The sequence below is a fragment of the Varanus komodoensis genome, unplaced genomic scaffold (assembly GCF_004798865.1).
Source record: "Varanus komodoensis strain SLA01 unplaced genomic scaffold, ASM479886v1 scaffold12, whole genome shotgun sequence".
In the NCBI taxonomy this organism is placed as follows: Eukaryota; Metazoa; Chordata; class Lepidosauria; order Squamata; family Varanidae; genus Varanus; species Varanus komodoensis.
Genome location: NW_025335349.1, coordinates 7,798,192 through 7,816,540, shown reverse-complemented (window position 1 = coordinate 7,816,540; position 18,349 = coordinate 7,798,192). Strand labels below are relative to the sequence as shown.

General features: G+C 40.3%; 1 protein-coding gene across 5 annotated transcripts in view; it reads right to left on the bottom strand.

Annotated features, from left to right (window-relative positions):
- KCNQ5 (potassium voltage-gated channel subfamily Q member 5) overlaps window positions 1-18,349 on the bottom strand; it is a 370,992-nt gene that overhangs the window by 9,303 nt on the left and 343,340 nt on the right. For 4 of the 5 annotated variants that reach the window (XM_044422148.1, XM_044422150.1, XM_044422149.1 and 1 more), the window contains one exon: window positions 5,980-6,200. The exons of the other annotated variant lie outside the window; for it this stretch is intronic. In XM_044422148.1, the coding sequence (XP_044278083.1) occupies window positions 5,980-6,200 (221 nt within the window). The remainder of the gene's footprint in view (window positions 1-5,979; window positions 6,201-18,349) is intronic. 5 annotated transcript variants of the gene reach the window in all.

The following is an 18,349-nucleotide window of genomic DNA, read 5'->3' as shown; positions in this document are numbered from 1 at the left end:
TGTCACATAGTTCACTAGAGATAGTCACAGCTTTTTGGCAGAAATGTTCACATATGGTTTATGGCAGTCCATGTGTTTGTAAGTATAGGTTGTTCAATAACCTGGCTGGTCGTAACCAGGAGACGACCTGTACTGTTCTTGGACTTTTACATACACTTTTCTTTCTTTTAATGGTGTAATTAAATTATATAAATCCCCCAGCCTTTCACTTTAACTAAAGAGATCCTTTAGAATAGTGGGGGTGTTGTGCAAGATGAAAATAAGCTTGAGTAGCTTTTGATACAAGTCATGCTGAGACATATTTATGATTGTACATTGGAAAATTCTTGTAAACTAACATCAAATAGAATTTCTTTTCTCATTAAATCACACCCTTTCTGTTTAATATAAGTACTACTATGAATATCCTTGCATTATGGCAGAGTGACACCTAATGTCAGTGATGTTTGTGTGGAAAAAAAACTATAAACTTTATTTGATTTATATGGAAAACTTGTATGTTTCTTTAAGGTACCTAAGAGACTTTTGATAAGACCTGTGATTTGCTAAGTCAAATTCAGTAATTTTTGCACCTGAAATACAGTTCATAATTATATTTTGATATGTATATTATAGAGGCATTCTCTGTAACATTCACTATATATAATTAAGTACATAGTACCATCAATCAAAGTTATAATGTAAAAAAATTGTTCTATGGGTTGGTACACAGAGACAGATTAACTTACAGTGCAATTCTATTTTGCACAGATACTCAATTTTATAGATAGCCTATTTCAATTCTGTCAACTTAACTTTCACTGAGTTTAATACAGTTTTCTCCCTGGTAAATGGTTATAGGATTTGGACTAAGTTGCTTTAAGTTAGTAAATGGCATGCATCATTTTCAGCAATATTTTGTGGCCTACTTGGGCAAGAGCAGAACTATGAAAATTGCTTTCATCTCTTTTCCTACATTGTTCTTCTTTCTGCTTTTGTGAAAGCCAATGTTATATCTTCCTACTCAACAGAAAAGAAATGCTATTATTCTGTTTTCTTTTTTGTGAGAACTGCCAGATACTGGCATTGATCAAAGTCTAAACAATCTATCTCAGTATCTTGAAAGAGTAACCCAAGTTAAGTCCAATCTCAACAGAGTTAAGCAGGAAAACTCTTAAAGTATTATACATTCACTCTCCCTATGGAATTTCCATATGTACAAAGCTGCAGATCTTCCCTTCTTGACCTGTTCTTTCCTGTGATTGATACTAGTGGATACTTAATGGTAATATAACAGTTAATTAAAAAAAACTTTGTTTTGGTGGGTTGTAGCTCAGTGGCAGACTTTTGCATGCAGAAGTTCCCAGGATCCATCCTAGCATCTCCAAGTGGCACTGGAAAAACTCCTGCCTGAAACCCTGGAGAACAGCTGCCAGTCAGTGTCAACAATACTGAGCTAGATGGAAAAACAGTCTGATTCAGAATAAGGTAGATGCTTAGTTTCTGTGTTGTTTTAAAGAGCTTGTTCACTCGAGCTCCAAAATGCTGCGAAATTATGACCAATAAGAATGGTTAGAATAATAACATTAATAATGGTTGGTAATAGTAATTAAAATCACTAAGGGATTGAATAAGGGTCAACCCTCAAATACATAAATTATATGAAAGTAGAAGGGAAGAGGAAAATGACAGATTTCCTGCAACCTTTTTTTCTTATCACAAGGATTACAGAAGTACACAGAAGAAAATGTACGTGAGTTCCCAGAAACTGACAAATGAAATCAAATGTGTCCTTCTAGAGGTCTTTTAAATTAATGAAATGAAATATATATGTACATTTCTCATGATGAAATACTTTGATGGGTTAGCAAGTTGCACCTTTCCTTAAGACACATCAAATACTAATGATCTACAAAGGGCTGGAAAGATTAAATGGCTGAATGCAGATCAAACTGATTCATTTAGGAAAGGCACAGGTTCAAAATGAATAGTCCAGAACATGGTCTGCTGGGGCATGTAAGAGAAATAGCTTCAAAAACAGTCATAAGAGAAGTAAAAACAAAGCGAAACTTCTGGGGGGTGGTTTTCCATTATTGGATGGCTGGTGAAGCAGACTAGGAAGGGCCAAAGAGATGGGGATCCCAGTAAACTTGATGATGTGAGCCGCCCCGAGGCTTCGGCGAATGGGGCGGCATAAAAATGTTTTAATAAATAAATAAATAAATAAATAAATAAAATAAACTGTCAAAATAGGATGTGTGAGGAAAACCAGATAGGAGAAATGGTTATGTCAAGGTGAAAATACACCTAGGCAAACATAAGAGCCATGTTGGATCAGACAGAAATCCATTTATTCCAGTACTGCAGAGCTTCCCACAGAAAACCTGCGAGCAGTATATGAGTGCAAGAGCAACTGTGTCCCCCAGTAGTGCTCTTCAGCAAATGTACACAGGCATATTGCTGATCGCTTATAGCCCTCAAGAATTGTAGTCATTAATAACCTTGCTTTTTAAGTTATCCAGAGTGGTGGTCCTCATGACACCTTGTAATGCAGAATAATTCTTCATGGTCTCTGTACATCATATACATGGGCTCTGTGCCTGCATGAATCCTGTTACCAGGAAGATGCAGTAGCTAAGAGAGTTTTGATGGGAACCCCTGCCCTGCCCTGGTGTCTGTTATAAAAGGGAGGAGTTCCTGCCATAGTTTAATCTTGCGATGTGTGCTGTGTGAAGTAGTACTTTTAAAAAATCTGTCCTGAACCTCTCACCATTCAGCTTCATGGGATGATCAAAGTTGTGATATGGGAAATGGAGAAAAATGTCTCCCTGTTCATTTTCTGCATTCAGTGGCACCTCTTTCATGACCCTGCTTACTTGCCCTTTCTCTAAGCTAAATATACTTTTCCTAACTCAGTAATACTCCTTTTAGGTGGATGCACTGTACATTTGTATAAAGACAGTATGAGATCGTTAGCAGGGGCAAGGGAAGGAGGCAAATATCTCTCAACCCAACTGGTGAAAAGAGCTGACAAGCTGTAGTGAGGGCTGTTAGTGCATCTGTCTTGTAGAAGCAATGTGCTCAAGCTGCCTCTGCTGGGAACAGCAGCAATACTGTTCTGCCATATTCCTTTTGTCCAGAACCACTTGGTCACAGCACCAGGTGTGGACTGCTGAACCACACGCTGCTTGGCTTGTTCTTCCCACCTCTCTTCAGGCAGCACAAGTCACACAAGCCAATCTTTGTCCTGTGGTGCTGTCACCACCAGGCAAAAGCACCCACCACTGCAGCTTGAGGGCAGCTACAGCTGGCTCAGTTGAATTATGAGTCAGCCAGGCCAGCTTGCTGCTCCCCCATCCTGCTCCAAACCCAAGCAACACTGGTGGTGGGGGGCAGGGAGATAGTTTCTGAAAGCCCCCAGTATTAATTCCAGCAGGACTCCACTTTTTTCACCCCTCCTTTGTGAGAATTTACCCTTCATTTCTGCTTTCAGTTCTAAGGATGTCACTTTCTGTTTTGTTGTTTTCCTGCCACTTTAACAATAGACTGACATGCAGATATTTCCTGGCATGAAGATAAGGAACTCCTGGGATTGGGTAGTATTGAAATGTAATAAATAAAAGCTGTGTCTGCTAAATTTCTATATGTCAGGTTCCTGTTAAAGACAATAAAACAGAGCCAAGTATAAAGCTGACAAACCTATCCATACTTCAAACAGCAGTGCTTCATGGGCTGCTGTTAAAGGCATATGAGCAACGTGAGAAAAAAGGGGCAGACATTATTCATTTATATTACGATTCTAAGTCTATGTCCAGTTACCTGGAAGGATATCCCACTGAACTTAGTGGAACTTAAACTACTGAGTACACGAGTATAGGATTGGACTGTAAATAATATTTGCATTTGTGGATTTTTTTAAAAAAATACTTCAATTAGCAGATTAATGCATAATTTGCATACTTTAAGCTGTACTGCATTATGTATAAATGTATGCTTGAAATATTTACAGTATATTGGCCAGGACTGGACATAAAGTGTGAAGGTGCTTTTCTTGTGGATGGGGAAAGATTGTTTATTTATTTAGACTAATTTCCTTTTTCAACAAAACAATTTTCAAAACAATTTACAGAGTACAGTGTGTCTAAAAAAGGCATTTGTTTTCATCTTGTCCCTTTTCACTGGCAGCTCTCCATAACACCATAAACCATGGGTTCCTCTGAAGTGTCATCCATAAGAAAGTAAAGATTATGCAGGATCAGACTGAAGTCCTAATCACTTCTTCTCAAAACTGCCCGGAGGTGAAGAGATGCCACTATAGAACTTCGATTTAAAAAGGGAGAGGGGAAACTGGATGATTAAAATTGTTTAAATCCATGGGAGATCTAAGTGAGAGTTCTTCAGTAAGCTACACACAATTGCCTCCTTGATGATAGAAGGGAACTTTCACTCCTGCATTCACTATCTCTGAGGTTCAGGTCCTCAACCATCCCTCCCCTGTGGCAAACTTTAGCAACTGTTACTCCATGTGGATTCTATGCAAGTATCCAGAGGGAAGATAATGAATTGCAAACTTTAAGCAACTTGCCCATGCTCTCAGATCAAACTGGGTTATCCAACACAGTAAGTTCAGATTCTGTTATAACTGTGGCACCTAACTTACTACAAATACAAGTGTTTTGTTCCACAAAGTGTGATGGAAACCAGTCACAGTACTTCTATCAAACTTGGGACCTTTTTTTATGATTGGTTGGAGAAATGGGACTTGGCTTAGATTTAAAGATGTCTTTACATTTTTATAAATCGATTTGAATATGATTATATAATGTTAAAAAGATATGTTATAGGGGGCTGACCCAGTACGTCCGATGTAATTGATGATTGATTTTTTTAGTTTTTAGTTTAAAATCTTAATAAAAAAGGTGCAAAAAGAAAAAAGAAAAAAAAAAGAAAAAAAAAAAGAAACCAGTCACAGTGAGCAAATAAAGGCCCAACTCAGTTGGCCTGTGCTGTTGAGATGCAATGACTATGGAGAAGTGCAATCTCTTTAATACCATCACCACTGCAGAATTAATTCAGAGAAATTCTCTTACCTGTGCTAGGTAGTGCTCAGAGTAAATATTCCACCCCTTGTTCTCTAATTGCCCTAAACTGCTCTCAAACTTCTTTGAATTCCAAAGACTACTACAATTCTGTGATTAGTCCAACAGTACCTGGGAGTTGTAATTTCAATGATCCAGGTCATTTCCCTGTTTCACGTAGAGACCAGGATCTCAACAGGACTAACAACCAACTGCAGGTTACTTCCTCAAGGACTTCAGAAAGCTATTAGAATTTATCACTCTGTGTGAGTGGTGTGAGGAAACTGGTCCTTCAGTCTGCAGAAGTAACCAGGAATCTTAAGGTCCAATCTGATGCGGTATTGTTGATCATAATATTTTTGGCAATATGCACACATTCTTTTTTCATATTTCATACTATCTGCTGACACTTCTTTTGACAGAGGGTTTCCTCTTTTCATTTACTTCATTTGGGCAAAAAATTTTTTCCTGAAGGAAGTCTGCTTGTCTTTAATAGTTTCCTGGACTTTGTTCATTAATTACCCTGACATACTACTGGAATTGTAGAACACTCCATGAAACACAAGAGGTTATCACTGGAAGGAAGTTCTATTCCCCCATGTGTACACATCAAAGTGTTTTCCATTTGTCAAGAGGGTGAGGCAGAGTTTGGCATCCACCAGTTAATTACCAGGCATGGTTGTATTGAGTGTAAGTGCTCTGATAATTGCAGGACTGCATTACATGTGAAGTCACAGTTCCATGCCCATTTTCTTAAAAGTAGCAGTGGGAGCAGCCTGGTTTCAAAAGGCATGTTAGCATTCCAGAACAGCATTTCCTAAATATATGTGGGTTTCCCAATGAAGGAACCCTACCGTATTTTTTCTGGTTGTAAACTGGATAATTACAATGAATATGACAGCTGACATTTTAAAAATCTTACTATCTGGAACTGGCTTAGGCTGGGAACTCTTCAAACGAAGGGAAGGTCGGAAGCGTGTTCGGTCATTGAAACTCCAGCTCTTTTGCACTTTTGTTGGGCTGCCCTCTGCAGTAATATCAGTACTTGGTGATCTTCTGTCTCCAACTGAAGCTTGTCTGTTCTTGATACTCTGTCCTCTTGGACTAGCCATCCGTACCCGTTCTTTAAAGCTCAGCTTTTGACTGTGAAAGCAGAAAATGTATTTTACTTCATACTTGTTTCATTCCAACCCACAGTAATTTTTGCATCATGCTGCATAGATGTAAATATATCCCCCAATCCACAAAAGAGTGTGCACTCAGATGTGCATATGACTCTACTACCTATGTGGAGGGGTCTCTCCATTTATTTTAAAGAACTATTTGTGTAGAAAATTTCAGTTCCATCTACTGAAATGAATGGGGAGGTTGTTCAGGAAGGAGGTGTTTCATGCCTGCACTGGAATCCCTGTACCTGGAACAAATAACCAGATAGGAGTAATAAGACCAATATGTGGATCTTCATGTACACACTCCAGGCTTGTAGAGAAGTCTCAGAAGAAGAAAGATATGCAGCCTTTCTTCTCTTGGCTCCTAGAATAACCTGTGCTGTCACTGTAGCACTTGACACTCAAACCTTGCCTTTACAGAACCAAATATATTTTTCCTTCACATAAGGAACAAAAGTTCATGTGCAATTCCTACTGTCATTTTCTCTCTAGTTAACTGTAACATAGTTTCAGTCATGTAAACAACACATTACTAAAGTGAGGCAAAATTAAATTTAAAAAAATTATGGAAGCTAGTCCTAGCAAAGCTTCTATTTTCAAACTTTAGACAATTGTAACTATGTTTTCAAGTTGCACAGCATAGGTCATTGCATTCCTAATAATCTGTACAGGGATTATATTTTTCCAAGTGCTATTAGTGTTGCATGCTGTTTGTTAGAGTTAAACAGGCAAGATTAATGTTATTCATGCATGTTTCCAAAACATGACATTTTTCAACACTCCACATAAGATATTTGCAAACATTACATTTCAAATTCCTTGTTACTTACAACACTCATTTGGGCAAGACACGGACATACAAAAAGAATCTAAATGAACCTTAAAACAACAGAATATTCAGTAAGCATTACCAGAGGGATGAATAATTCAAAGAAATGAGACATTACATAGAGTGACATGTTTGTAACTGATTAGCTGCTGAATCCAATAATGGATTGGAAAACCATTCAATTTTTAGTTGATCAAAGGTTCCACATCATTTGAAATTTCATGTCTAAAGAAAAGCATCAAAAGTGCAGGCTGCTTATTTTTGATGATTCTCCCATGTTCACTTTCACATGCAGGTTATTTAACATAGGTTTAGAGTATTTATTGAACCATTGTTCAACTTGTCATGCTTTCTGTCATTCATTAATTCTTTAATAGAGGTATATAATTTGCACTCAACTGAACAGTAGTAATGTTTGCATAGTGCAGTCCTAAGCATGTCTATATATGGTTCCCTGTTAAATAGTACTTCTGGTCTCGTAAATGTGTTTATGGTTGCAGCCACAGTCAGTATTCTACCAAAGAGATACAGAGGTCAGACCCATACTAGAGAAAATAAGGTATTGTTTGAGGATTTATAGATTATGTTCTGTCCCTGCACTGAGAAAAAATCCTAAATGGACAATCATGTTACAGAGAGTTAGACAAAAATATGTTATTTGTGCTACAAGTGGAAGAATCTGAGAGCCACCGTGGTGTAGTGGTTAAGAGCATGGGACTGGGACTCAGATGATCTGGGTTCTAATCCCCGCTCGGCCATGGAGCCAACTGGGTGACTTTGGGCCAGTCACAGACTCTCAGCCCAACCTACCTCACAGGGTTGTTGTTGTGGGGATAAGATGGAGGAGGAGAATGATGTAAGCTGCCTTGAGCCCTTTGAGGAAAAAGGCAGGATATTAATAGAAACATAAATAAAATAAGAATCTCTAAAACTTGACCCAACGTAATACTTCCTGAGATGCGGACATTGTATTTCCTGTAGAAGCAAATCCTCTGGGGCCATTAAGGTACATGTGACAAAGATTAACTGCCTGTTGGTACAGCTTATGTCATGGTCCTTGCAGCTTAACACAAGAAACATTTTAAATGAAAAGGTGTGTTCTACAGGTGCTAGAAAACTTTTAAAATGTTTTCCATGTCTAGAAGGCTAACAGCTGTGATCTAGAAAGGACATGTTTCTCTGTTTGATTATATGAAATAACACGAAATTATGAAACACTGTTATGAATTTACTAGATAATAAAAACTTTGTACATGCAACTTTGTACAACTTACTCCAAATACAAGCATAGCTCAGGCAAGATATAGGAAACCAAAAGCAGCAAATCAAGCACATGCTGGAGAATATCTAAAATAATCTTAAAAACTGGAATAAAATAATCAAACTGTTAGAAACATTGGGTCAAGAGAGTATCTCTTTCCAGAATTTTCTTAATTTAGTTTCCTTTCTTAACCACAAAAAGGATATGTTTGTTGAAACAAGTTTGAGATAGACTCTAACACTTTACTGTTTGTCACTTTTCAAAATCATTTTTAGGGTACTTCATTCAGGATATTTGCTTGACCTTTTAGAATTTGTCTTGAAAGCCTTGCTTTGAAGCAGTAGGTGCATTTCACTCTATTTACTTTGCAGTGACTTCTACTGATTATGTAAATTCACAAAAAAGTAATTGGAGAAGTAGTTAACATTCATTCCAACTATATTTAATAATCATTGTAATGCCACCATACTGTAGCATACTAGTCCCATAATAAAATAAACATGTGTATATATTTCAAAACTCATCTTTTTCATAGCAACTTTTAGGTCAGTGCAAATATTATAGGCAATGTACAAACTTGAAAGACTTCCAGATCTCTTCATCCAACAAAAAGTTTAAAAAATTAGGTTGCAGATGGGGAACCAGGAGAAAAACACTAGGCTGCTAAGAAGTATGATATTTTCATAAAGTCCTAAGATGATTGAGAGAAAGAGGGCTTCCAGACAATAAACTGGGCTGTACAAAGTGATACTGCTGTTTCTGGGAACATTTTCTTACGTAGCCACTATGACCAACCCTTTTGTATAACATTTTGCTTGCATACTAAGATTGCTTTTCTTGGAAGTAAAAACAAAGTATATGCACATTTGATTGTTTTTGACACTTCTTCCCATATTAATGAAAGATCATTCAAAACAAATGTTATATCCCTACAAGCAGTTATGTTATTATTCCAAGTATTAATTCATGAGAGCTAAATTTTATTGAAATGGAAAAGATGAAATTGTGTATGATATCACATCTAAGAATGGAAACAATTTTACTTCAATTACTATAATTTAATTGCAATTAGAGAAGACTAAATCCTATCCTCATGCACACAAGGAAAGGGGCTAAGGCATAGAAGAATTATTAATACTAAAAGCCCAACATAATCATGTCATTCTTGTGGTCTTTGTGTATCACACATATGGGCTCTGTGCCTATGTGGAGCCTATTGCCAGGACGTTTCACAGCTGAGAGTTTTGGCAAGAACCTTTGGAATTCAGTAAACTAGGAGGAGTTCCTGCCTATTCCCTCAGTTCTTCTTTGACCACCATTGCAATGCATCAGGAAATTCTCTCTCCTCTTGCAATTCACATCATTTTCTCTTATAACTTGTTACTCTGTTCCTAGCGGCTTCTTACTTTTTCCCCTTGATACACCAATCTCTTTTCCTTGTTTTTTCCCCTTTAGCTAACTATCCTTCCATGATGATGATGATGATACCACCACCACCTTTCATTTTACTTCTTGGAATTCCCTATTTTTGCTTCTGCATCTTTTACCCAAAGCATCTTTCCAAAATCCTCTTCCTGAAATTTCTTTTTCTTTCTATCCTATATGGCATTGAAGATGCCCCTTAGAAAGTGTGTTTGCTGTGGGAGCAACCACTTGCTCTGCCTTTTCTGTCTAGAAGAGGGGCACTTCTTTGAATCCTGCTCTCATTGCCAGGTATTCACAAAACAGACCTGAAGAAAAACAGGGCAGACCACCTAAGAGTGGAGTTGTGGAGTAAGACACTGCAGATAGTAGACTCTTTCAAGCAAAGAGAGAAGGAGCACTCATCTATCTTGAAGGTTCAAGCCTCACCTCTGTGTCTGACTTGATTGTGGCTCTGACCATGGGTCTAACCATGCTGTTGACACCTGGATGTTCACAGAAAGTGTCCAAGGCCAGGCAGCTGGCAAAGAGGGCTGAAGTGGTGAAACTCACAGAGGTTATTAAATTGAATGGCCAGAAGCCACACTAAAAGACTTACTATTCTGAGCTGGCTTGGCAAGCCCCATCGGTGCTGACAGTGCTCAAATCCAACCCAAGGTACTGAAGCAAGAAATTGTCATGGCAGACTTGGTATCAGAAGGAAAGAACCAGCATATGGCCTACACAGAAGAACTGGCCTTTGCAAATGTTCCTCTCTGCTTGACATATTCAGGTCACCTCAGACAACAGCACTGTAGTTTTCTGCCTTAACAAGTAAGGAAGCACCCATTTTTCCTCTGGCCCATATAGCCATCAGCATCTGGGACTCGTGCGTCATCAGGTCATCACCCTTATTGTGATCCATGTTCCCAGTGTAGATGATACCTTGACTGACATGCTGAGCTGCATGACTCTCAAGTCCCACAAGTGGCAACTCAACATCAACACGCTGAGGAAGATCTTGTCAGAGTGGGGAACAACTCCAGTTGATCTTTTTGTCACCTGGGACAATGCAGTAAGCTCCAATTTCTGCTGTCAGGTGGGAATGGGCAGGGACTCTCTGTGAGATGTTTTACTCATTTCCTACTTTTTCACTGATCAGAAAAGTGCTAGTGAAAGTTTGTTGAAATGAAATTGTATCATCATAACACCGTGTGGCCCAGACAGTCATGGTTCACCCAACTGCCAAGGCTGTCCTATCAAAACATTCTTCAGTCCCATCATAATTTCTCAAGATCAGGAGATGGTATTGCACCCACAAATACACACCTTGCATCTCATGTCATAGAGGTTCCTTCTTTAGATGTGGGGCTTACTGGCCTTCCCAAAGGACTGCACATACTGGAGGTGACACTGAAGCCTTTTACTAAGAAATTGTACAATGTGAAATGAAAGGCTTTCTCCTCATTTGCATTACAAGAAGGCTTCAGTCTGTATTGATGCACGATAAACCGAATTTATCTTCCTCTTCCTTTCTGTTTCAATGTGGACTAATATGTCTTCTGTGTTTGCCAGGCAGGAATTTCACCCTTCCACATGCCAGAACAGGATTCAGTAGTGTTCTTTCACCCTTTACCTCAGCAATTTCTCCAGGCACTCAAGAGCATTGCCGCACCAATTCATTCTTTAATCTCTAGCTGGAATCTTTCTGTTGTCCTACAAGGCCTTACAAAGAAACTGCTCAAACCCATGGCAACAATCCAACAACATCTGCTTTCATGGAACTTTACTTTCCTGGTGGCGATTACTTCAGTCCACTGTTCCAGTGAGATACACACTCTCAGGGAAGGGTAGATCTTTCATACCTAGGTATTATTTATTTATTTATTATTTAAAACATTTCTATGCCACCCCCATTGCAACAAAGCTTCGGGGCGGCTCACAACAAAAACAAAAACATACAAAATTATACAAAAATTATACACTAAAAATATTAAAACCCATCGGGTTTTAAGCATCTCGGCTTAAATGTTTTTTAAATCCTACATAATAAATTAACACTTAAAATAAGTTTTAAATAAAAAGGTCTTAGCCTGGTACCGAAAAACAAATAACGACGGTGCCAGGCGGACCTCTCTGGGGAGCGCATTCCATAGGTGGGGCGCCACCGCAGAGAAGTTATCCACAGAGATAAGATGGTGCTGTCTACTATTTTTTCATATCATATAACGCTGGTCCTTTACCACCTACACTGGCTACCAGTTGATGTCTGAGCCCAATTTAAGATGTTGGTGATGACCTATAAAGCCCTAAATGACTTAGGACCTGGTTACCTGAAGGAGTATCTCCTTCCATATGTGCCTTCCCACCCCTTAAGATCTGGGGTAGAGGTCCTTTGCTGGGAACCCTCCTTGAAGGAGATTAGGAGGTGGTTACCTGGAGAAGGGTCTTCTCTGTAGTGGTGCCCTGACTGTGGAATACACTCCCCAGAGAAGTTTGCCTGGCGTGGTCGCTTCATTCTTTTTGGCGCCAAGCTAAAACCTTTTTATTTTTTCAATATTTTAAGGTCTGACTGTTATTTTAATATGGGTTTATTGTCAGAAATGGATTAGGATACTGTGATTTTTTGTCTTATTGTTAAACTGTCCTGAGATTTTGGTAAGGGACAGTCTAAAAAAGTTATAAATACATATCAACCAGGATATTGTTTTTCCAGCCCTTTTTGCATCCCCATTGAATTCAATAGCATCGACTTTACATATCCTGGTGTTCAACTGATCCAGAACGGAATTATTTTGCCATTCTCATAAATTTTTTATTCACTACTGCAGCAAGAACAAAGGACTGTGTCTTCCTAAAAGCTAGCAGTCTGGGTGGTATGGACAATCTCCCTAGCTTTTGAATTTGCCAGTCTACAGACCTCAGGACCACTGAAGGGTCACTTGGGTGATGGCAACTTCCACAGCTCACCATACTGGAATTCCTTCACTAGACCTCTGTAGAGAACCCACCCTGTCTACCCTATCAGCTTTTGTGAAGAATCACAGGTTCAATGTCTGTGCCAAAGCAAATTGTGCCTTCAGGAGTCCAAAAAGTCCTCTTCTCAGTTTTCTGATAAAGGCAGCAACCCACCTCTGGAAAACTAAACTAGCTAACTGCACATACATGTGCTGCACAGAGACCACAAAGAAGAAAGGCAGGTTGCTTACCTGTAACTGTCATTCTTCAAGCTGTCATCTATGTATTCACACAACCTACCCACCTTCCCCTCTTTGGCGTCATATACTAACATGTTTATCTCTTATGCAGGGTTTGGTTTCAACCAAAGTTGAAGCTGGTCTTCCATATACTCCCTCTATTCCAAGGCCATAGCACTGGTCTCAAGTAAATTAAGGGAATGGACAGAACTCTTCCTAATATACTAGACACCAAGGGTGGAGGAGTGGTTCCTGTCAAACCTCTTTCAGCTGTGAAAGCTTCCCAACAACAGGTTCCATGAAGATGCAGAGCCTGCATGTGTGAATGTACTTATGAATACTCAAAAAGCAACAGTTACAGGTAAACTGCCTGCCAAAAATAGTACAGGTGGAAGCCAGGGTGTTATGATTCTGATTGTTGAGAACTTTGGATCTCCCGAGTAGAGAATGCCAGAGGTAACTGCAAACAAACACTGGAAGCAGGAGCCATTGTCTCTATTCATCCATCTAGCTGATTATTTCTGTATGCCCTTCCTACTCCAAATACTTTGGGTCAGTTACAGCACTTCTCCTTCCTTGCGTGTTTGACCACAGTCTCTTCCAGCATTCTCTGCTTGCTTCTAATCAAGCTCCAGAATTCTCAGCTATCAGGATCAACTATCAGATGGCATGTTAAGTAAGCAATTGCACTTCATGTTGCACTCCCTCCTTTCACTTTTAAATTATTAAATTTGTATAAAAGCTGCCTGTTAGCATCATGCTCTCTGGGCAGCCATTACAATAAAAATGTCAATAATAGCATTAAATAAAATAATACAGTTATTATTACAAACACAGGGGAATCAGGATTAAGACTCTGGTCCATGGGATTAATCCTTCTCTTCCTTCTTGCCTAGATAAAAACCTCTCCTTTAAAATGGCTGCTTGTTCCATGAAGGAAGCAGCTGCTGGCATTAATAAGAGCTTCCCTTCTAGAGTAAATAGTAGTTGGTGTATGTGTGATTTCTAATAGCTCTATAGGGAATAAAATTAATCTCTTCCCACATACCATTATCTAGCTCCTCCATGGCTAGACATGTTAAATATATTCATACATTAGCTGCATAATCTAGTTGTTCCTTAGAGTCTTTTTACAGGTGGATAAATTTGTTATCTCACTGTTGGATGCACACCTTAATGTGGTGAGAGGGGAGTGTGTCAGAGAAGCCAAGAGCAAGGTCACCAAAAGGCCAGACTCTCTTACAGCAGGTCTCCTGGTAGGGTCACCCAAGGCAGAATGGTCAAATCTGAGACATGAGACTAAGATGCACAAAACTCCTCAGGGGTTCTGGTCCCACCAGAAGAAGAGAATGGGTATTTCTAATGGTGATGGGAACAGAGAAACTCTTGAAATGAAGCTACTGGGCAGCAGCAGTAGTTGAAGGGGAAGGCTGGTTGTGGGCTTGGTTGCAGGGCACTGCAGACAAAATTCGATAAAGACAAGCAAATGTGTGGTTTAATGTATGGAATTGTGGACTTGGGCCATAATGGTCCACCTCCAAAACTTCACATTGCCGTATGGTACACTCACTACCAAAATGCCACTGAAATAATCCAGAATATAGCAATTGGTCATCCTTCAAAATGAACCCTGATAGAACTTCCTCTGCCACCTGCTTGTAGCTCAAACAGTTTACAGCAGCAGGTATCATGACTTGCTCCCTAAGCTTGCCTCTCCCTACCTAGCAGAGAGATTGATGGCAGAGAACACAGCATTTATGTAGTGAAGAGTAAGAACGCATCTGCTCTCTTTCTGTAGATTCTGTGTGTGATGAGACAATGTTTGTTTGTAACTTCTCCCTTTCATTTCCTGGACTCTTTGACTCAGTTTGTACTACATGATAAGCCACAGCTGCTTATAGTGTCATCTGAAACCAGCCAGCTTCCCTAGGCATGTTTTATAAGCTGCACCAACTAGTCAAGCTAGAGAGTCTTTTCCAAGTGCCAGAAAGGCTTTGCATTCTAGCTAAGGGGCTGTCAGGTGGCTGCCTTTTTCACCCACCCCATGGACAGCTTGGGAAGACTTCCTGTAGCTGGGCTGAGCCATTTAATGCTGCCTGTGGCTTGACTTTAAAGCAACGTTTTTAAGATCACAAGAGTCACCACTAAAGGCAGGTTCTGAGTTTCTGTTTTGGAGCATCTGGGAAGGTGTCACCCAAAGATGCACTGCGGTACCTTGTGTGGTGCTGCCCATGATCATCCACATTTTTTAACGTTTTAAAAACTCTGATGAGTTGTCAGTATCAGATGTTTCCTTGAAGCGCAGTCCCCTGGGTCTTTGCAAGCAGTTAGCTATCATTCTTTGACTGGTTAGCCCTGTGCAAAGGAGAGGAAGGAATGCTTCCCTTCAGCCAGAGGTGGGGTTGATAGTGGGGTGAGTGGCTTCTGAATTTTGGCAGCAGATGCCCAGCCTGCCTAGTACATGCCTCTAGGTCCCTGTTGAGATCACTGGGTTAAAAACAACAACAATAGAAGTCCAACTGCAGCCAGTGCTAAATGGCTAAGCATCATCGCAGCACACTCTCGGTGTCCTCTGGAATACTGCAGATGGATTATGGTAGTGAAGGATAAGGAAGAGGGGGAGCAAAAGGCACCCCACCCTCCTGCACCAATTATCTGCCTGGCACAGGGGAATTCTAACCACTGTGTATGGTTAAAATTCCAAAGGGGTTTAGCATGTTATAGCAGCCTGCCCATTATGTTGCCCATGCTGCCCCAGTTCCTTGCCTGTAGCCCTGGATTCTAGGTAGGGCTCCATGTTGCTGCCATAGCATCCAGTCCTGGGGAAGCAGCAGGCAGGCAGACATATATGTATGGCCCCTGTAAGACTTTAGTCCCTTGGCTGTAACATCTGTGCCTTGAATATTCTAGCATTTCAGCCTTCATGCTGCTCCTTATTCATATCGCAGCCTGGTAGTTTGACTTAAGGAAACCTTTTGGGCAGTCTGGGCAGACTTTTGTCTCAGGAATTTCTGGAAACTTCCAGAACTGTGGTGGGTTTCATCTGCTGGCTTTACTTTCCAGGTTAGATCTGTTAGATCTTTTGTTTCTCTGTTGCCTACTTTCCTTCCTTCCCATGCAAGTAGCAATCTCTCTTTCATTGTCTCTCTATGGTCTGGTAAGTGCAGCATGATGACCTCTTTCCTGCTCCTTGGCCAGTGGTCCTACTTGTTAGGAATGAGAAAAATGGCTGTTTTGGATGCACATTCTCAAGGGTTGCTGGCTGGTCTCCAAAATAATCAGGAGGAGGAGGAAAGGTGTGGGAGGGGGCCTGGGAATGTGGCCATTCCCAGACATTGAGCTGAGAGACGTAGAGTAGCTTATCTCAGAGATAAGACTCCCAAGGTGGGCAGGTAGCCTCTGGGAATAACCAAGATATATAATTGGCAGCAGGGGAGTTTCTCAGACACAGACTAGGCGGATATGCCTCTTGACCCAATGATGCATTGTCAGCAGAGGAGGGTGGTCCAATTAGAGGACTGGTGGGCAGAGAGGAGGCATGCTTGTTTTCAGAAGGCCCTTCCTGAAGGGATGGGGGCCAGGTATGTTCATGAGAAGAGTTCCTGGAGATAATTAATACACTGGGTTCAAAGAACTGCTCTGTGCATGCTTAGAGATTCATTTGGGATGGTTGTATGTCTGGAAAATGCTTTGGTTAATAAAGAACATTTTTCAAGAAAGGTATGTGGCTCTGAATGTGTGAAGGAAAGAACCCTAGCTCATGACACCACTCAGCCACTACCTTCGAATTACGGAACTCTACATCTTGGATCTCCTTCATGGATCACTGCCTTGTCATGGCGAAGAGGCTTGCATAGCTCAATAAAGCTATGAGCTATGCCATGCAGGGTCATCCAAGATGGACAGGTCATAGCAGAGAGCTCTGACAAAACGTGATCCACTGGAGTTTTGTCCAGTATCCAGTACCATGAAACCCACTCCAGTATCTTTGCCATGACAACCCCAAGGACAGTACCAAAAGGCAAAAAGATATGATACCGGAAGATAAGCCCCTCAGGTTGGAAGGTGTCCAATATGCTACTGGGGAAGAGCAGAGGGCTAGTTCTAGTAGCGCCAGAAAGAATGAAGTGACTGGGTCAAAGCCGAAAGGACACTCAGTTGCTGATGTATCTGGTGGTGAAAGGTGAATCTGATGCTGCAAAGATCTATACTCCATAGGAACCTGGAATGTAAGATCCATGAATCAAGGCATGCTGGACGTGGTCAAACAAGAGATGACAAGACTGAACATCAACATCTTAGGAATCAGTGAACTAAAATGGACAGGAATGGGTGAATTTAATTCAGATGACCATCAGGTATACTACTGTGGGCAAGAATCCCTCAGAAGAAATGGAGTAGCCTTCATAGTCAATAAAAGAGTAGGAAAAGCAGGACTGGGATACAATCTCCAAAATGATGGAATGATCTCAGTTCGAATCCAAGGAAAACCATTCAACATCACAATAGTCCAAGTCTATGTCCCAACCACTGGTGCTGAAGAGGCTGAAGTTGACCGGTTCTATGAAGGCCTACAACACCTTCTAGAATTAACACCCAAAAATGATGTCCGTATCATCATGGGGGATTGGAATGCTAAAGTAGGAAGCCAAAAGATAACCAGAATAACAGGCAAGTTTGGTCTTGGAGTACAAAATGAAGCAGGGCACAGGCTGGTAGAATTTTGTCAAGGGATTATGATGGTCATAGCAAACACTCTTTTCCAACAACCCAAGAGATGACTCTACATATGGACATCACTAGACGGTCAACACAGAAATCAGATTGACTATGTGCTCTGCAGCCAAAGATGGAGAAGCTCTATACAGTCAGTAAAAACTAGACCAGGAGTTGACTGTGGCTCAGATCATGAGCTTCTCGTTGCAAACTTTAGGCTTAAATTGAAGAAAGTAGGGAAGAGCACTAGGCCACTCAGGTATGACCTAAATCATATCCCTGATGAATATACAGTAGAGGTGACAAATAGATCTAAGGAATTGGATCTGATAGACAGAGTGCCTGAAGAACTATGGATGGAGGTTCGCAACATTGTACAAGAGGCAGCAACTAAAACTATCCCAAAGAAAAAGAAATACAAGAAAGCGAAATGGCTGTCTGAGGAAGCTTTACAAATAGCTGAGGAAAGAAGGGAAGTGAAATGCAAGGGAGAAAGAGAAAGATATATCCAATTGAATGCAGAATTCCAGAGAATAGCTAGAAGAGATGAGAATGCCTTCTTTAATGAACAGTGCAAAGAAATAGAAGATAACAATAGAACAGGGAGGACCAGAGATCTCTTCATGAAAATTGGATATGAAGGGAACATTTCATGCAAAGATGGGCATGATAAAGGACCAAAATGGCAGGGACCTAACAGAGGCAGAAGAGATTAAGAA